Source organism: Hyperolius riggenbachi, chromosome 11 (genome assembly GCF_040937935.1).
Source record: "Hyperolius riggenbachi isolate aHypRig1 chromosome 11, aHypRig1.pri, whole genome shotgun sequence".
Taxonomy (NCBI): domain Eukaryota; kingdom Metazoa; phylum Chordata; class Amphibia; order Anura; family Hyperoliidae; genus Hyperolius; species Hyperolius riggenbachi.
In genome coordinates this window covers 170,876,146-170,896,445 of record NC_090656.1, presented here as the reverse complement: position 1 = coordinate 170,896,445, position 20,300 = coordinate 170,876,146, and the positions used below count along the sequence as shown (strand labels likewise).

Below are 20,300 nucleotides of genomic sequence, written 5' to 3'. Positions count from 1 at the left end.
TGTGGATATGAGTGCTTCGGAAGTCTTCCAAAGACTCCCCACGAAATGGATTTTCACCATGGTATAGTGGTGAACCGACGCCACAGAGAGAGGCCCGAAAAGGTTTGATAGGTTCCAGAGCCTTCCCACTCTAACTATTTTTTTTTAGGTAGCTTCAATACTACTTATGTAGCCCGTACCACAATCACCCCACCCCACTGGAAGAGCACTAGCTTTACAAACCTGGGATGTATTGCCTAACATATGCCATATTAAATATTCTTTTTTTATTTGCAAGGTGAAATTTCGGGAGTCTTAACATTCTTTCAAGTATTATATTTTATTTAAAACCGCAGTTACAATGGAAATAATGTTAATCTGGGCACAGGAGGTTTAAATACATTCATAGTAATGACAATAATACAAAGTGCCATTTATAAAATAAGCTGTCAAAGATCAGTTTGTAATAACAGAGTGCCATTTTCCCATCAGCTAAATCCTTCAGGCATGTATTTAGTATATCGGCTCATGTGATGGGATTATACCCCATTTTACCACTGATGTCATTCGCTTTACACTATAGCTGCTTGTTGAAGCCTATCGAATATCAAAGGCCTGGGGGCAGCACAGACCAAATCTCTGTGACCGAGTCCATTCAAAGATACAGTTGTTCCCCGGCACAACAGTTTGCTTCATGGCGGCGCTACAAAAACTTTAAATTGTGATGTTAAGATGTCATGGAATGAAGGCGAGGGGACAGCCAGTGTTTTGTCCTTGTTGTGGGAATGGGACTCAGGAGCAAACCTTATCACATAAATGTAGGATGGACAGGCCGTAAGTGCACCATCTTTGATGCTATTGTGCTGCATGTAAGGGCCTATTTCTAAGACTGCGCATAAGAGATGAAATTAGTTTGCTTTTTCTGTGCAATTGGTGGCATATTTCACTTGTTACAATTCTTTTCTTTTTACTCTATGCCAGTCAAATGCAATGTATTAGAATGGACGAAGGTTCCTTGTTTATAACGATGCAGAAAGATTTCTTCATTTATCACTTTGCTTCCCTTAAAGTGGAACTAAACTCAGACCTTCCTCTCTGCTGTAAAAGAGCAACATCATGATAACCTTTATCGAAAATGTTTTTTCCTCATTACAATTTATGTAAATCCTAAAAACACAACCTTGAATTTTCTTCTAGGTTGCAGTCTATTTATAGTTGCTAACCAGAGCTAATTTGATACTTTGATCTAATTAAAACACAGTAATAGTAAGAGTAATGTTTAGCAAGTGTATGTGGAATAAAGACTTTTCATTGTGTGCTGTGCAAGAGTTCACTTTAAAAAGGAATCGTAATAATATATACTATAGTAGTATTTAACCTCCTGGGTGGTATGCCCATAACTGTGACAGGCAATAACATTTTGCTAATAGCAGTATGCCTGTCAAAGTTACGGGCATGACGCTCAGGAGATTTTTAAATGCACAGATGTCCCCCAGTATAGGTTAGCTAGTTGTAGGTGCTTTAGTATAAATGAGCCAGCAATAGGAGACCTAGTATAGGTGACCCCCACCCCCAGATCACCCCCAATTCGCTACGCTGTTACTTACCGTGCCTCTGTTCCGCGATCACAGAATCCCCACTGCACAGCTCTGCTATTCTCTATTTGGAGGATCGGGTCTCAGTGTCATGACGCTGTGACCCGATCCTCTGCATAGAGAATAACGGAGCTGTGCAGAGCAACTCGGAGCCCCGAAATACCCTTACGTGGGACACGCAGCATAGCATTGCTGTTATGGTAGTGCCCAGCTTTCAGCATTCAGTGTCGAAATAACCTGCTTCAAGCTGACTGCATGGCTAGACAATTCATTGTCACCACTTACTGTAGAGGAATGAAGGATTTTCAGGATCATTTTTGCTGTATTTCTGGGGTGGCTTGACAATAAACAATGCAATGCAAGGTTTAATTTGTATAAACATGTACAGAACCACAGGGAAAAGCCTGACAATGAGCAGGGAAAACCATATTCACCAAGCATTGCACAGAGATGAACAAGTAAACCTGCACACATCCCTATTAATATCATGATATGTAAAGAGGGTCTGCGGTAGTCTGCACATTGTATGCTGGGTGTGATGTAATATCATTTACCTTCCTGTCAAAGCATAGCAATGTGCAGTCCTCTGACTTAGTAAATTCGGCTCACTGTGTTTATCATGGCTTCCTGCACCATCTGCAGAGGGAGGAGCACCAACACAGAAAGTCTGCATTTGGTGGTCATTATTCCTTGGCTGTTGTGTGGACAGTAGCCAAGGTCATTTGCAGGACAGTACAGCAGTGTCAGCTTTTCATTAATTAGGATATGGATTGCAGATAAAAGTCTGGGGACTACTACAAAGAGAAGTTTTTCATGTTTGCCAGAGGTTTATTCTTTCTATTACTGTTTATTAAAGAGATAACAGTCCCGCCACTAACTGCCGCCCTGAGGAGCTCACAATCTAATCCATATCATAGTCATAATCCACTGTCCTGTGTCTAGGCTGGGATCCTAGCACTACGGAGCAAGAGTGCTAGCCACTAGGCACTAATTCCACAAAAATGGCTAGGAGTAGTTTTGAATAATGTGGATAGGGGTTATGACATATTGTGTGTGTGTGTGTGGGGGGGGGGGGGGGGGGGAGTTATTGCTGTCTCTGTCTAAACTGGATCCCCATGGAGCTTTGTTCTTTTAATATGAAAACCATTAGTCCCGGAGACTGCAATGGAAGACTGCAATGTATACGAACTGGGGATTTCAATTCTCCCCATCAGCAAAAAGAGTTTCAAACTTCCTTTCTAGCCAGGAATTTATTAAAATTCCAAAAGATGGATAGAGATACAGGACAGCAATAAAAATCCAAAATAGGTTCTAACCCTTTTACCAAACTATCCAAGATAAAAAAAAATGCACCTAGTGTACACTGCACAGCCTGAATCAGCCGAGGGAGGAGGACACGTCGCACAAGATCTCTGCAAATGCTCTCTAAGTCTCCACTCATTTTTCTGCATGAGTTGTCTGACAGTTTTTTGCATTGCTGTCAATAGTTTTTCTGCATGTGAAAAATGCATTCAAGTGTGAACTAGCCCATTGATTAACATTGTTTGCAGTTTTCCTGTGCAGAAAATGCACAGAAAAACCAATGAGTAGAGACAGGCCCTTACCTGTTAAGCAGACCAAAAAAAAAACTGCTTAGTATCTGATGCTCCTTATATATTAGGTACGTTACCAGGGTTATCCCAATAGCCTAGTTTTCACCATAGTGCCCCTTTAAGCTCAAGCCAACTACTCTGGCAGTGCTTGGAGTGTGCCAGAGGGGATGTCTCCAATATACTAACAGGGAAGGAAAAACAGGTCTCATTTTGTGAGTATAGCCACCCATTTACAAGGGGGCATTTTCAAATTCAGCAATATTCACCACTTCGGTTACACTTTCAGGTCTACTTAATAAGGCAGCACAAACCGTGATGAGAAGTCTCAAAGGCAGCAATCCATAGAAAACATTTAAAAATAATCACTACAGTAAATTGGAATCTGTTGCCACGGGGTTACTGCACTTTACATTATGGTCTTTACTCTGCCTGATTTAATAACCCTTTTTTATGTGATGTCAGACTTCATAAAGTATTACTGGGTTCTGCTTCAGCAATTTTCACAGGCAGCCATCAAAATGATAATATAATAGAATAAACATGCAGAAAGTAAGCATATTTCATTGCATGTAAAAAAAAAACCCTGGCACAGCATCCGTGCGCCAATTCTCTGCAGGGAATCACTCGTTTTGCCCGCGTCGCGATAGGTGAAACAAGATTCAGGCTGTTTATTCAGCAGATTTTCATTAAGCTGCTGCGTCTGCTTGAAGCCGTGTTTCTAAACAGCTGTGCGCACCTTTCTCTGCAGACAGTGACAGACCTTCAATGGCAAAATGTAAATATCATTAAATAGCCTGCCTCCCAACCAAACAGGAGGCTTGCGTTTTAGCAGACGCAGCATTCAGTGCGCACGTCAGCAGCTACTGCCAGATGGCACAAAAGCCTCACTTCCTTTATTGATGTGCAAGAGTTTGCAGAGCGATTGAAATAATTAAAGTTGGGATTAATTAAACTTCTCCGCTAGGGATGAGGGAAAGTCGGTAATCAGTTAAAGAGGCAGTACCTTCCATCATGTCACCTCTTCTTGACCTCCTTCTGTTTCATTGAAGCTGTATATTAATGAATCAAATAGTTTTGTCTCTCATGAGTTTTGTACGTAAGCTTTAGGGCTCAAACCCACTAGCAGCATTTTCTAATGCTGGGAATACACAATGAGTTTTTTCGTCAGATTTACTGTCCTATCGGTTTTCCGATTGATTTTTCGCGCTTCTGTAATGCAATGGCAGGAGGGTAGTGATCTCGCTGCAGAAATCGCCAGCGATGATCAATTTGCAGAAATCAGAAACGCGGTTCAGGCAGCACTTTGCTGCGATTTTGGAGCAATCACATTTCAATGTTAAAGAATAGTGAATAGAGATCACTCAAAAATCCAGTTTGTATACAGCGATATCATTAGCGTTTTGCTATTCCCAGTGTGAATGGGTCCTAACAAACCTTTGCCCAAAAGCATTTCAGGTGTCAGGCATCTTGCCGCTTTGTGTAGCTAAACCTTCTGTGCAAGTCTGCATAAGCAAAAGAAAATCAATGAAAAGATAGGCTTGTTTTCTTTGAATTATTGCCCTGCTATAAAGTTCTGAAATGTGACATATGTATAGTTGAAGCCTTTGCATTTTGACTTCAGGCCCAATGAAGATGAAACCCATACAGATAGCTCTGTGGTCTTCTTTCATGTATTATCTTGAAGAAAGTTTTCTCATGCTATTCTTCTGCTTTCAGCTTTGTAGCTGGGTGTCATTAATATTTAACCTCTTGAACTGCAGACACAGATACCATCCATTGTTCAGAGGAGGAGACCAAGACTCTCTACACTACTACTGCCTATAGAGCATGCCCTAGTGGCTGTAGCTCTGCCAGGAGAAAAGCTCAATATAAATGCATCTTGTCTTATACTACTCTGCTGATGTAGGGGGCTATAAGGTCTTTAACCAAACATTAGGATTCTTTATGATACAGAGGAGGATTGGTGATCAGGTGATCATGCTTGCTTATCACTCGTATCTCTCTAGACTACACAAAGAATATGAATGTAAGTTGAATGCAAGTTATGTGTCTTCCAACCAGACTCTTTCAAAGAAAGGTACTTGTAAAGCAATGTACTCTACATACTCTGGCTCTCAGCCAAGGCGGCCAATTGAGGCAGCCTATACAGACAATCTATCTCTAGCAAGTGTACGGCGGTGCTAATGTGTTTGTGAGGTATCCGGCCTGCTGGTATCCTTCTACTCCGTGCCACTTCGTCATCTTTCACACCGCCGTCCCTTTGCAGTTCTCCATAGCAACAGAAGGCATTGCATGTAAATGATCTAATAACTGCTACTCTCTGGCAGCAATGTATATATTTTCTGAATGTCAGCTCTTATGCAACAGGCAAAGCCCAGACACACTCTAGGTGAAACTTGGCCAGGGCGGCTGATAACAACCGCCTCTGCTGAGAATCCAGCGTGTGTACGGTAGACCCTGGTCCTCCTCGGCCGCCTGGTGGATCACTTCAGCCGAGGGAAACTCAAGAACGTTGTTATCCCCACTTACCCAGCTCCCACGTGATGTCACACCAAGGCCACTCCCTTGGCCCCCTGCATATCAACATAACATGGTAAGCAACGCAACTGTACAGCATTGATTCAGGAATTGGTACCGATCCCTGCCAGGCGACAATCCTTATACATTATATGAGGCTTTAGTTTGTGAGGTAATCCATGCATGATTACCAAAACTGTGTCCACCCACTCATGTAGGATGAGGATGGAGGTTATTTCTGTAAAGAGAACAGTCATATGACCTACAAATCCTCTGGGCTGTACATACAAGTTATTTATGATGACTATTATCTAAGACATCGAACATTTTATCATATTCTCCCTTTTACTTACAGTTGAAATGCATTAGGTCTAAGCATTTTTCCCCCCGACTCAAGAGACCCAAAAATTGCCCTGACTCCGACTCCTCAGCCCTGGTTCAGAGGTGTCCTGGCTGGGATATGAATCATGGACCCAATTCTGCAAGGCGAGTGTGCTATCCACTACGCCACCGTGCTGCCTAGTATCAGCAAAATTATTATTAAAGGTTGCTATAGGTGGATGTAATGTGACATTTCTGAAGTAGAGAAAACAGATACCTAAAATGAGGGAAGACGGGATCCTCCAGAGGCTTCCCATGTCCTCCTCGCCTCTACCGTCACTCTCCAGGATCCTCTAGAACAGGCATGGGCAAACTCGGCCCTCCAGCTGTTACGGAACTACAAGTCCCACAATGCATTTGCCTTTATGAGTCATGACTGTGGCTGTCAGACTCCTGCAATGTATTGTGGGACTTGTAGTTCCTTAACAGCTGGTGGGCCAAGTTTGCCCATGCCTGCTCTAGAAGATTGTGTTCCTCATCATGCAAGAGCACAGGCATGCTGCACCTGCGTGTGCACCGCATACTTGCACAGGCGCAGTACGCAGCTTGAAGAGGAGTGCGGTTGCGATCGGAAATCTGACAAGCTTTTGTCGGATTTCTTTCAGGGGTCTTCTTAGGTGAGTATCTATTTTTTTCATATTGTAATTATAGTTACATATGCCCTCCAGCATTTTATACTACAGGCTGAATGGATCTTGCTTTCTTTACTTTAAAGTAAGAAAGCAAGATCCATTCAGCCTGTAGTGTAACATCCTGGAGGGCACAAATCAGCCAGGTGGTGCTGGGCCAAGAATCCACCAATCTATAACTGGGGAAAGAGAGGGCCAGAAGCCTCACCATAAAAGGATTTCAATAGAAGATCCAGTTACAAAAAGCTAACCTGTTTAGGATTCAAAAGCCATTATTCAATTCACTGTTTATCCTAAGTTTTCTCCTAGATGATAATTTTTCATCTACTGTTTAAAATACATTTTCAGCACTCTGCAAATTGAAAAAAGTAGGTGAAAAAGTACAGTCAAAATTATTCAATCATGAGTACTTTCATACTTGCTGGTGGCTTAAAAGGCATTTTATTGATAAGGGGTGAAAATATCACCAAGGAAAAAAATTGAGAAAATAATGTGAATTGAATATGGGCCAAGGACTTTACTCATAGCTAATGACACTGAAAGACAAGAAATATATACCCCAGACTCCCCATCAAAAGTCAATGAACTCCACGAAGAAAACTATGCCAACATGGGTCTTAAAGGGGAACTGTAAAGTTGGAAAAAGAAAAAAAAAAGACTCACCTAAGAGATGGAGAGGCTCTGGATCCCTTAGAGCAGTGGTCCTCAAACTAAGGCCCGCAGGCCGAATGTGGCCCCCTGAGGCATTATTACTGGCCCCCCACACACAGAATGTATTATTTATAGATGCAGTCAGCTAAATCCTTAAATATTGGTGATCCACATATACAGTAGAATAGCAGTGCTGGCACCACCCATCCACATGGAAGCCAGAAAGCAGTTATTCGCTGGTTTCCAATCAAATTTCACATCAGGCGACACTGCTGTCCAATTGGACTGCAGGTTGTCACCTGGGTATGCTTTACTGTCTGGCCCACAAAGACCCAAAACGGCCCTCGACCCAAAACTTTTGGGGTTCCCTGCCTTAGAGCCTTCCCTGTCCTCTCTGAGTCTCCTTATTACACCACCCGGGGTTCCATCCTTTGAGTTTACCATCAAAGAGACCTTTAGGTCTCCTGGGAAGGCCATGGAAGTACTAAGGTCTCAGAGTACTTCCAAAGATGCGTAATCCGTAATGTGTACTTGCCAACTTGTGCATGTGCAGTACGGAGCCACTCATCTTTGGAAGTACTCAGAGTTCCAAGCTCTTCTGAGGAGACCTAAAGACACGATTTGAAGCAGTGGTGGAACGAGGGGATCCAGAGAGGAATGGGAAGGCTCTAAGGGATCCAGAGCCAATCCTCCTCATAGGTGATTATCAATATTTTTGTTTTACAATGTTACAGTTGTCCTTTATGTGCAACTGTACCCTTAAATTTTTCCTTCCATTTTACCACTTTAATGGACCAAAGAATGAACAGGCAATAATGCATTGGTTTTTGGCCTACGTATGTGTACGCCGAATGACGGCTTAAATCCTTGGCGGCATAAAAAACTATTCTCCCTACAAGTCTCGCAACTCAGAGGGAGATGTAATTCGGGGCTCCACACAGTATAACATTACTGCTATGGAGTGCCTAGTTTTGGCACTCGGCGCTACGCGCCGCAACCACCTACTTCGTGAGTTTTATGCTTAACAAGAAAAGAGTTGAGATGTTAATGCATCAAAAAACCACTCACCTGCAAATGTACATAATCGTAATCTTCCATCCAGCCACTTTCGTTGTTTTCATACTGCCCGTCTGGTGACTCCTCTGCTATGAACTTGGGTGGAGATGGCAAAGGCCTTGACTGTATACTAGTCTTATCAGAGTGTCCAGTTTGACCTACAGACAAATTATTGTTGTTATTAACCAAATGATTACTAGTGTCCTGTCCTGATTGGGACTCCCCTAATGAAAGCGGATGCTTAGTCCTTTTAAAAAGTAAAGAAGCATTTCCATGCAAAAAGGAAGCCAACTGTTTGGTATCATCTGGGATCCCTCTGGAATACATGACAAAGCGGTCAAGATCATCTGAAGATCCCGGTTTGTTGGCTACTAAAACATTCAATGCCCAGTTAGAGCTGTCCAAAGCCTGGCTATGCTTAAGCAGTTGTTGGTATACATCCTCCATCTTCTGCAATTGTTTGTTGAGTTTGGCATGTAGAGTCCGATCAGATGCTTGGATTGAGTTTACAACTGCGCCTCTTGCAAATTCAAGTAATTCCTTAACTGCCATTTTTACCCCTTCCACCGCAGCCTGGATATTCTGCCCATTGGCTTCCATTTGTTCTTGACTTCTCCAAGTACTGCTTATGAAGGACATCAAGCAAGAGATGGAACTATTGACACTGTGTTGCAATTTTACCAACATCTCCATTGCAGCATCTAGATCAAGGTTCAGCTCCTTCCCAGGAGTCTTTGGTTGAATAACAGAAGATTCTTTCACTGGAATCGTGTCAAGAGAAGAAGTAGAAATATTGCTTCTGGTGCTGCCGGTACTTGAAGCGGACAGCCTCTTAAAATTGCCGACCAGTTCTTCAACAGTTTTGACCTCCCTGTCTACCTGAGGAGGTACGTCATAGATATAATCGGACTCTGTTTCCAGGGTTGCCTTTCCTCCATGAAACTCACGAGGAACATCATACACATCATTGAAGTTTTGTTGCCCGACAGGCTTCCTCAAGCTGGGAGGGACATCATAAATTTCTTGAGAAAATGAGGAGTCGGTGCCCTTAATGGCAGTGGGAGGAATATCATAGATGTCTTCAGGGATGTACGGCTCAGGATCATGGATGTGACTAGGAGTCTGAGGTGGATACTGCATCTTCTGGTTGGAGAAAGCAGGAGGGAAGTCATAGGTCTCTTCTTTTCGGGGACCATCTGGCACGTCTTTACTCACAGAGGGTGGAATATCGTAAATCTGCAGGAACACAAAGGATGTGTCAGGATTCCAATTAATGATATGAGTCTTAATTCACTAAGAACAACAGTACCCTTAATAAGGTTCTCAACAGGTATGAAATTGTATTTACAATAAACCTTCTACAATTTTTAAATTGAGACACTGGTGTTGAAATAACACTTTCAATTTTAAAACGTTAAAATGCCTCATTCCGATTGCATTAAGCGTCATAACAAGCAATAACTAATACCATTTCATTATCTTGTGCAGAGTACAATGATGCAATTTTAATCGGTTTGATACAATAGGTTATTACAATTGCTATTTTGTAAATTGCACAGCTGCAGATTCGCACATTAGTAGTAACCTGGCAGTTTATCAAAAAGATCCAGGATCCATCTAACTGATAAAGTTTTCATACCAGAGAACACAAACTTTATTTGATTGCATCCTGTCAATGTAGCAATGTAAAGTGAACTTAAAGTAAAAATAAACTTATGAGATGACTAAGTATAGTATGGACAATAAATAGAACATTAGTAACATGGAAATTAGTCTTATATTTTTATTTTCAGTTTAATGGCTTCATTTTTAAGATTGCATCAGACTGTCACAGTTGTTTAAAGCAGTAGGATCAGCCATACTATTCCAGGGAAAAAAACATATATAAGTAGATAAATACTTGATCTACTTACATAACACATGTATTGTACTGTCCACGTTTTGATTTCAGTGAATGTTATATAGTAAATGACGAGAATTCTGTTCCTGGTGGGGGCCATGTCTTTTGCCCACAGTAAAGGCTAACTCGTGATGTCATTTCTGCCCTTTACTTTTCTTTTCTTGTCTCCTCCAATCGCTGAGTCACCCCAGCCTTGCTTGTAAACACAAGTGATTAGGGGATTAGGTTTCTGATAAGCAGCAGTCAGGGAAATAAAGGGAAGAGGAAGAATATATTATAGATAAAAAGAACCCCCAGCATGCAATTCTTTGGCACCGACTACTAAAGAGCCAAGTAAGCTAAGATATATGATAACTCCAAATCATAACAGCAAAAAACGTTTTGAAAGTTTTGAATGCAGGATTAGCATCTTTATCACTTAATACACTCAGACCAGTTGTTGTTGAAATTTGATTTTTATGGTGACGATACCGCTTTAAAATATACACTGTTTTGGTAACCTCATTAAAAGCCTTATCTCAATGTTTCACCTCTATTTACGTTTCAGGAAACTGGACTGAATTCACACGCTGTTGACAAGCTCTTTTGCATAGATAACTATTTATCACTAGGTCTAGTATTATACGTATCTTTGTTTATCTCATCACGTCACTTCAGGTATGCTTTAAGTTTCATACACATGTTCAATTGCTGTCACTCCAAAGTGATACTTTTGTGACAGTTTAGGAAGGATTGCTGTACAAACAAAGTGGGTCAAGTACATGCAGTTCACTAACAATGTCATGGGACTCCTGACTCTTGCTAGATTTGTTCTCTTTCACAAATGGACATCTTGGGAGATGATAATTGAGCATGTGGAAAAATCAACAGTATATTTCTCATTGGACTGCTGTAATGTAAAAAGTAAGTTTATTTTTATATTGTTTTAATATGTCTTGGCATATTGTTAAAATTTTTTGGAAATTCCAATAAAAAATATTGAAAAAGATAATTGAGCATGTGTACGTAGTTTTAGAGGATCTGATTTAATAATGCTGTGCACAGGAGCAATGACCCACAAGCAGAATCAGCACTTAAAGGACCATCCCCCCCAAAAATGTAAAATACATATGTATGCATATATACATATTTGCCACAGAGTAAAATGCACTTAAGATTATTATTTTTTTTTTTTTGCAGTGTTGCTCTCACTTAAGGTGCCCATACACTACTCGATTTTCACTGGCAGATTCAATTACTACAAACGAATGTGCTGAATATTGAGGCTCCAACCTGATCGTAATTCTGATTTCTATACCAGACAAAAGATATAGCTTGTAATAGGGTGGGCAATTGGCCAGGGCCTCACAGCCAGTAATGGTTTCCTTCCCCCCCCCCCCCCCCCCAGGCTACTGTAAGGTACTTGCACAACCAGACTGAACTCACCTTTCCAGCTGGCATGCTCCCTCCTGTGTCCTTCCATATTTACTGTCACAAAGCACAGGTTCTCAGCCTTGTTTTTATACATGATTCAATAAAACATCTTTTTAATAAATACTCATAGTGGTGACGACCATTCTGCAGTTTTGACCTTTTGAAAGACACAGAGTGTGGCACACCTTTTTGACACTTTGTCTGCTTGCATGGTTGGAGCAAGTGTTAGAAAAAAAAGTTAAGATATTTAAAGGGAAGGCTCTGGATCCCAAAGGGTCTTCCCATTCCTATCTCCGTGTCCTCATTCCCCTATTGTCCCCGTTCAAAAATGGTGCCTTTGGGACTACTTGGAAGCCTTCACAAACACTTGTGTCCTCGAGTGCTCCTCAATGATGGGCACATCCATGCTCTTGCATGTACAAAGTTCCTATCTGCTCGTCTTTAGGGACATGAGTACTTCCGAAGCCTGACTGAGGAGGGCCGAAGACAAATGGGTTGAATACGATGGGTCAATTAATTGCATCGGGGGACAGCGGGGGAAAGAGGACTCAAAGAGGACCGGGAAGGCTTGATGGCATCCAGAGCCTCCCCTCTAAATATGTATCTTTAAAGGACCACTGTTGATAAAATCTTAAAATTTAAAATATATGTAAACATATATAGAAGTTTATTACTCCCAGAGTAAAATGAGCCATAGATTACTTTTCTCCTATGTTGCTGTCACTTACAGTAATTAGTAGAAATCTGATAGAACCGACAGGTTTTGGACTAGCTCATCTCCTCAGGGGATTTCTCAGGGATTACTTTATTTCCAAAAGCACTTAGTGAATGGCAGTTGCTCTGTCTTGGGTGACTGCAAGCCTGTGTGCTCAAAGTTCTGGCAGTAGATCTGTACCACTGACATCCATGGGGTGTTTTTCAAATACAATTATTCCTGATAGTCCTCTAAGAGGAGATGGACTAGTGCAAAACCTGTTACGATTTTTAATATTTACTGTGACAGCAACACAGGAAAATAATTTCTAGTGCAATTTACTCTGACAATAAATGTACAACGTATTTGTATTTTACATTTTGCAATTTTTCCCAATAGTGCACCTTTCACGAGTAAATAGTCAGGACTGCAATCCACAATGTCATTTTGGAAAATCACTGAGATTCCTAGAATGGTTATGGGCTTTTATGACCCAGGTGACAGCTGCTGTGACCACCAACAAATAGCTGCCTCTGCTGTTTAAACATGGCTTTTGCTGGGAGATAAATACAACCTCAAATAAAGACCTGGCAGGTAATTATAACTCTTTATTAGAAGAGGATCCATAGAAAGTTAAATTAGGATTGAATTTAAATATTATTATTATTATTATTTTGATTCTTATTAAAATAAATAATAAAAAACAAACAAAAAACAACTCTGTAGATCTCCTCCACAGAGCTATTAACCCCTTACCCAGCCATGCTGTGTGGACCGGAGGCAGGAGCCCCTGGGCTCACCTATGCCAATACCAATCTGTATGGCTTTCACCATTTGTGGTAGCAGTAGCCAGTAGGTTATTGTACTATGTTAGCCATCAGTAAAAGCAAGAAGTTTAGAATCAGGATGATACCATTTATTGGCTAACTTAAAAGAATAAGAATAAGCAAGCTTTCGGCTGTAGAGCCTTCGTTGGGCTTCTTCTTTCAACATTTGAGCAGGGTACCTTGCAATGGGAGGAGGCGAGAACCCCCTTCCCCCCAAAAATTGAGAGCTTATGGTGCCATTGTGTCACCCACCTTTAGTGAACAAGTAGCCAATCCCAATCCGGTAGACAGGAAAAGGGGTAGTTGCTATGTGTATACCACTGGCTTCCTATGGCTTTGAGCAAGTCCCTCTAAAATCTAAATTTTGCTTTGTGTGTATTTGCTCCACACATTACAGTTGATCAGTGTGAGTTACCATTTCTCTGTTTTGTTATCTGATCACATTACCTAATCATCCCAAAACGTTCAGGCTGGGTTCACAGCGAGTTCCCCGTATAACAGGAAAGCAACGGAAAGAAAATTCGCACTGCATGTTATGCGACCTTAAAGTGAATCAGAGATGGTTCACTAGCGCTTATTTATACTTGCCCGGGGCTGCCTCCAGCCCCATGAGCAGTGCTGAGTCCCCTGCTGTCCATCTCTGGTACACTTTAAGGTGGCATACAGTGAAGCATAGTCAATGAAAAGTATGCTTCACTGCCTCTGTTAACCTCCTTGGCGGTATGAAAAATACCGCCAGGAGGGAGCGCAGCAGTTTTTTTTAAATTTTTTTTTTTTTTTTATCATGTAGCGAGCCGAGGGCTCGCTACATGATAGCCGCTGCTGAGCGGCATCCCCCCGCCCGCTTCGATCGCCTTCGGCGATCTCCGATCAGGAAATCCCGTTCATAGAACGGGATTTCCTGGAGGGCTTCCCCCGTCGCCATGGCGACGGGGCGGGATGACGTCACCGACGTCACTGACGTCGGGACGTCATTGGGAGTCCCGGGCCACCCCTCGGCGCTGCCTGGCACTGATTGGCCAGGCAGCGCTGGGGTCTGGAGGGGGGGGGGGGCCCGCGCCGCAGCAGATAGCGGCGATCGGGCAGGGGCCGGCGGCGATCAGAGTGCTGGCGCAGCTAGCAAAGTGCTAGCTGCGTCCAGCAAAGCAAAAATTATGAAAATCGGCCCAGCAGGGCCTGAGCGGCACCCTCCGGCGGCTTACCCCGTGTCACACACGGGGTTACCGCCAAGGAGGTTAATGCATGCATTATGCAGTCACGCACTGCATGCAGTGCATTGGGATACTGTAGTGCTTTGAATCCCAGTGCACCGCATGCAACGTTCCATAGACTGAGTATTACAGTGAGACTTTTTGATGCACACAAAGTCACACCGCAACGTCCCACTGTGAACCTAGCCTAAAAAGTATACATTCCCAACCTATCCCCCCCCCTTCCCCCCCCCAACCTGTACGCCCGCAAAAATATTCACAATGCATGGCTGTGGCAATTTTTTAAAGAAATAAATGTTGCAGTCGGCTTGCCAACAGTACAATGTGGTGCCCAGCAGTGATGTTTCTCCTGCCTAACATCAGTTTCTGCCTTTCAATTTAATTAGAAAACTTCTTGTCTAGCACTTACAACTGTTATATGATTTTAAATTAAATAGATTACCACTTTAAATGCCAAAATCAGTATGTTGGTGAAAGTCGACAAAGCAATACCTATGAACAATGACATTCTATTTACTTAATTAAATCTTTCAGGAAATGACTCTACTTGTAGTAAGGTGAAAGAAAAATGAATTATTCTGTAACATCCATTGAATATAAATGCAGTGCCTGTGTGATCCTCTTTTAGAATAGATAATAGTTTATCTGGAAGTCAAATCATTACTGTGTTTGTTACCGGTAATTTTACACCTCTAGCTTAATAAAACTATGAAGCACCTATTGGGTTGACTTGCAAAGCAAACAGGATTTAAAGTGGAACAGTTGCTAAGAGCAACCAATCAGATTTCTCATGGTGAATGAAACCCCCCAAAATCCCCAAAAGTGCCAAATAATCCCAAAATTTTAGGGAAAAAAAAAAGGAGCTCCGCTTTTTAAGGTGGCCATACATCAGGCGACTTGGCGGCCAATCGATTTGATGATTGGGAATCGGCCTGCGGTGTATGGGCAGCTGACAGATCTCTCTCTAATTTGATTCGATTAGAGATTTGTCTCTAGGTCGATTCTGCCCATCATTGCTAGATATATGGCTGCCTTTAGTTCTTCACTTTTCAAAGCCTGTTGTAGCGCTGTAATCCTTTCCTGCCAATCTGGCATTGAGAAGTAGAGGAAACCCATACAAACACAGGGAGAACATATAAACCCCATGCATATAGTGCCCTGCATACAGTATAAAACTAGCAGCTGTGGTGGTACAATCAATTATTAGGCCCGGTGCACACCAAAACCCGCTAGCAGATCCGCAAAATGCTAGCAGATATTGAAACGCTTTTTCTTATTTTTCTGTAGCGTTTCAGCTAGCGTTTTGCGGTTTTGTGTAGCGGTTTTGGTGTAGTAGATTTCATATATTGTTACAGTAAAGCTGTTACTGAACAGCTTCTGTAACAAAAACGCCGGCAAAACCTCTCTATACTGCCGTTTTTCAGAGCGGTTTGCGTTTTTCCTATACTTAACATTGAGGCAGGAACGCATCCGAAATCCAAAAAATGCCTCACCCCGGCATTTTTCGTTTCTACAAAACGCCTCCCGCTCTGGTGTGCACCACCCCATTGAGATACATTGACCAAGCGGATCCGCAGCCGCAAGCGGCTGCAGAAACGCTGAAAAAGCCGCTCGGTGTGCACCAGCCCTTAAAGAAGATTTTTGTTATGCTGAAAAAAGTAAAGGTAAATGATTGACAGGATACTGTTTACTTGACCACATGGATCTGGTGGATGATATGGGACAGATGTCTCTACCATCAGCCTGCAAGCATACAGGATTGTAAGCCCGACGAAGGCTGCAAAGCCGAAAGCTCGCTTATTCTTATTCTTTTTAGTTAGTTAATAAATGGTATCATCATGATTTAAAACTTCTTGCTGATATGGGACAAGTAACCTGCTACTGCAGGGCAGAACACTAGTGACTACAGTGTTTGCTCAGAGCTCAGTACTGTATTTCTGTATACACATCATGCTTATTTCAATCATTTCCATTATGTTCGATCTGCTTTCGATAAAGTAAGGCATCAATTTTGAGGTCAGTACTGCACACAATCGATCCCTTTCTCGATTGCCATAGATCGAACATGGCAGAAATTATCAATCGATCTGTCCATCTGGCAGGAAAATTGCTTGGTGTGTATAGAGCATAAGGGGTAACAGTCTAGTGCAGCAATGCACAGGAATATTACATTTTCAAAACCATACATGATAACCTGGAAAACATTTTCAAACATTTTGTGTGCCCTTATTTTCGTACTGGATAACTGGAGTTTTATAATGGACTTGCACATTATGATAATGTTACAAAGCAAAATATTATGGTAAGTTTCCTTAAAGGAATTCTGAGGTGAACTAAATAAATGTTTTTTTTTTTACTTACCTGGGGCAGCTTTCATCCCCTAGAAGTCATGTGTGTCCCCCGCCGCTTCTGCGGTCTTCTCCAGTGCCCTGCTGTCAGGCTGCAATAGATTGTGACTTTGCATGCGCAGGGGTGCGTTAGCACTGCCTGTGATTGTGCTCAAGTCACCGGGAGTTTAGTGTGCATGCGCAGTAGTAATGGGTATGCGCAGTAGTAATGAGCATGCGCAAAACACTCCAGATGACATGAGTGCTTTCACGGGCGGCACACAGGCGTCCCTGCGCAGGCTATCCATTAAAGTTTGACAGCGGGAGAAGACCGCAGCTGTGGTGAGGGACACAGACACTTCTAGGGGCTTGAAGAAGCCCCAGGTAAGTAAAAAAGCATATACATGGTTCACCGCGGAACTCCTTTAAGAATTGAACTTCTTACAAACAACGTGCAGCGGTGTACATAGCACAGGTTGATTGAGAACGCCAGTACAGTAGTTATGTACTGTACATACAGTACTTGGGACACACAGCCTCAGTTACACATGAAGCTGCACATAGTGATTATCTTGCTTTACTTACCATTAAGTGAGACTGCATCTGGTCCTGAAGGTTCTTCTCCACACTAGGAGGAATGTCATAAATCTCTTGGGGTTGTTCCCGGCTTAGAGGACCTTTTACCGCCATTGGTGGAATGTCATAAACCTGTGTAAGGCCAGAAAGTGGTTAAAGAATGCACGTGGACTATACATTTCCATCCTCTACCTTAAAACTATAAAAACATGACGCACTCAGTGGAAGTGGGCCCTAACCACTGGCGCATAAACACACAATGGGGTAGGAAAGATGAGTCATACAAGTTACATGTAACGATATTTGTAAAAATCTACTGAACAGTTAAACATCATCTCCACTTAAAGTACCCCTGAACTGGGGACAAAAAATGACTGAAGCCCATGGTGGGCTAGATTAGTTGGACTAGATTATCTTTGTAGAAATGAGAAGTATACTGGCACTGCTCATTGTGCTTGAGGTATAACCTCCTCCTTGGTCATCTTCATAGTCAACAGAATCCTCCAGCTGAATATGAAAACCAGGAAGCTCCCCCTAGTGACAGGGCATGAATCATAACTGCGCAGGTGCAAGTTCAAGCTGCGCAAGCACAGAGAAAACAAGTGTTCAGTTTAAAACTTGCTCATGCGCAATTCAGAATAACTCTGTGCCGCTCAAAGAAACTTTTTGGGGGTGCTAAAGCTACAAGGACCAGTAACGAGGTGGACCCCGAGGGCATCGAGCAGTGCCTGGACACTTCTACAAAAAGGAATCTAGCCCACCATGTGCTTTAATAGATGTTACCCTGGCTCAGGGGTACTTTAAAAACCTTCCCCTGAAAACTGCAGGGTTTTTTTTATGCTTTGCATCCCTTGGCAACTATAACTGCTTTGTGTACTCTCTGCAATCACTGGGAACTGTCCAGTAATTGCTTTATTTAACCTCTTGGACACTAACATGCTGCGTCACATGGCATTACTCTTCCCTGCCTCATCCCCCTCTTCCTCCCGCAAGGGCCATGCAAGTCTATGCAGACTTACACATTTCACATAACGTGACTGGGTGCACTGGAAGTATCCAATTCGCTGCAATGCCAATGCAAAGTCTGCAGCGCGTTGCTGCAGGATTCATGCCTGCCGCACAGATTATGCAGTAATGCCAGTCAATGGGCGACGCAGTAAGTTTACACAAGGAGAATGTGGAGTGACACGGCACGCATGTGTGAACCAACTGGAATCCCAGTGATGTACTTCCTGCCCAGCAGGAAGTACATCACTAGCCAGGGGGGTGGCACTATGCATATGACCCCGACGCCGTACCATGGTGCAGGGTGATATGAGCTGACAAAACAGCTAGCAGCAGCTACATAACCTGCCCACAGTAAAAATGTCACCATGTGATAAAGATCAGAATGTAAATCGGGGAGAGGAAAGATTTTACAATGAACAAACACTGACTAAATCCTTTATGCATAATTATTGTAAAAATGAAGCACTTTTTTATTACATTATTTTCACTGGAGTTCCTCTTTAAGATGTGTGCACACCTCTAATGACTCCCGCCTGTAGCAATTGGATGAGTTCGCTACGGTGACAATTTGGGGCCCCAATGGTGTACAGATGTACAGTTCTGCTGCTGCCTGGCGATGCATCTGTACAGTATCAAGGGCCCCCAAACTGTCGCCCTCGCCCTACAGATGCGCAGTCTGGGGATAATAGTCCACTACATGCTCAACTAGTAATAAAATAAGGCATATGTGGTATCATTTTACTTAGAAGAAATAAGATATATATATATATATATATATATATATATATATATATATATATATATATAATGGCGTAAGTACTTAAAAAGTTATTGCTTTGTCGATAGCAACACAGATGAAAAGTCAAAATAGGCAGGAACCTGAACTGGTTAACATTAAAAAAAAAAAACAGAAAGCATCATGGGAGTTTAAGGTTGGTTTTTATGGTCATCTCCATAAATGTCAGTGGCTTGGAGTCAAAGAAAGGATAACAAAGCTGACAAAACTGCTTAGCGCCGTGAACACAGCAGGAAGAGCCTCGCAAAGCGGTCACAGACTCAGGAAGCAAAGAGCATTACAGTAACTAGAACAGAAAGGCTGCTTTCGTAATCTTTCAAAGCAGATTATAAGCAGAGGAATAAAGATGTAAAAAATGAATTGCGATAACTGACGTAGCTTGGGGGACAAATCTATTTAATGCATTATTGCATCCTGCAGTTGTTCTTTTAAGTCCTTATAAGGCGATTGTCCCCAATAGTGTTCTTTTGTGTGTTTTGCATCGACTGTAACATTAGTTTTCCCTCCCTTGTGCTGTCTGCTAGCTTCATGGACTACAGCAGAGCCAATTATACTAAATACAGCTGTGCAGAGGCAGCCTGCTTGTTAGGAAAGTCATTGCCAAAGTCAGGCTCTGGGTCCAGCGTCTGAGAAGTCACATAATACGGCAGCATAGTAAAGTGCGAGAGCAAGCTGAGCGCCACGCATGGAAGAACGCCTACTGCTGTTACACACTGTCACAGGCAGCTCTAGTTTTATACAGGACTCCTTACTCTACTATTATCACAGTTTCTCTGGTGTTTTACGTTTCCACATACATATGAGCTCTTTGGCTTTCTGTCAAGCAGCCCATTCTGTTCTGTGACAGGTACTTGCCAGTGGTTAGGGCCCACTACCACTGAGTGCGAAACGCAATGCAGATTTTCCCATGCAGTTTATTGGAGTAATTTCCATTACATGCGTTTTTACCAAATTTGGTGCGATGCAGAAAAAATATGGATAGCATGCTACAGATTTCTGCAACACACATTTCTCTGCATGCAAATCGTGATTGATGAAAATCAATGGTCCCGCATGCAAATGCAAAATGTTGTGTTTTCGATGCAATTTTTCGCATCCATTTTCCCATCTAACATGCATTTCCTGTTTCTGGTGTACGTCACAGTGAT

General features: G+C 42.3%; 1 protein-coding gene across 4 annotated transcripts in view; it reads right to left on the bottom strand.

Moving 5' to 3' along the window:
* The window catches only part of BCAR1 (BCAR1 scaffold protein, Cas family member), a 240,226-nt gene that overhangs the window by 17,089 nt on the left and 202,837 nt on the right, over positions 1-20,300 (bottom strand). For all 4 annotated transcript variants that reach the window (XM_068260774.1, XM_068260773.1, XM_068260771.1 and 1 more), the window contains exons 4-5: positions 17,358-17,480; positions 8,413-9,636 (exon numbers count right to left, since the gene is read on the bottom strand). In XM_068260774.1, the coding sequence (XP_068116875.1) occupies positions 8,413-9,636; positions 17,358-17,480 (1,347 nt within the window). The remainder of the gene's footprint in view (positions 1-8,412; positions 9,637-17,357; positions 17,481-20,300) is intronic.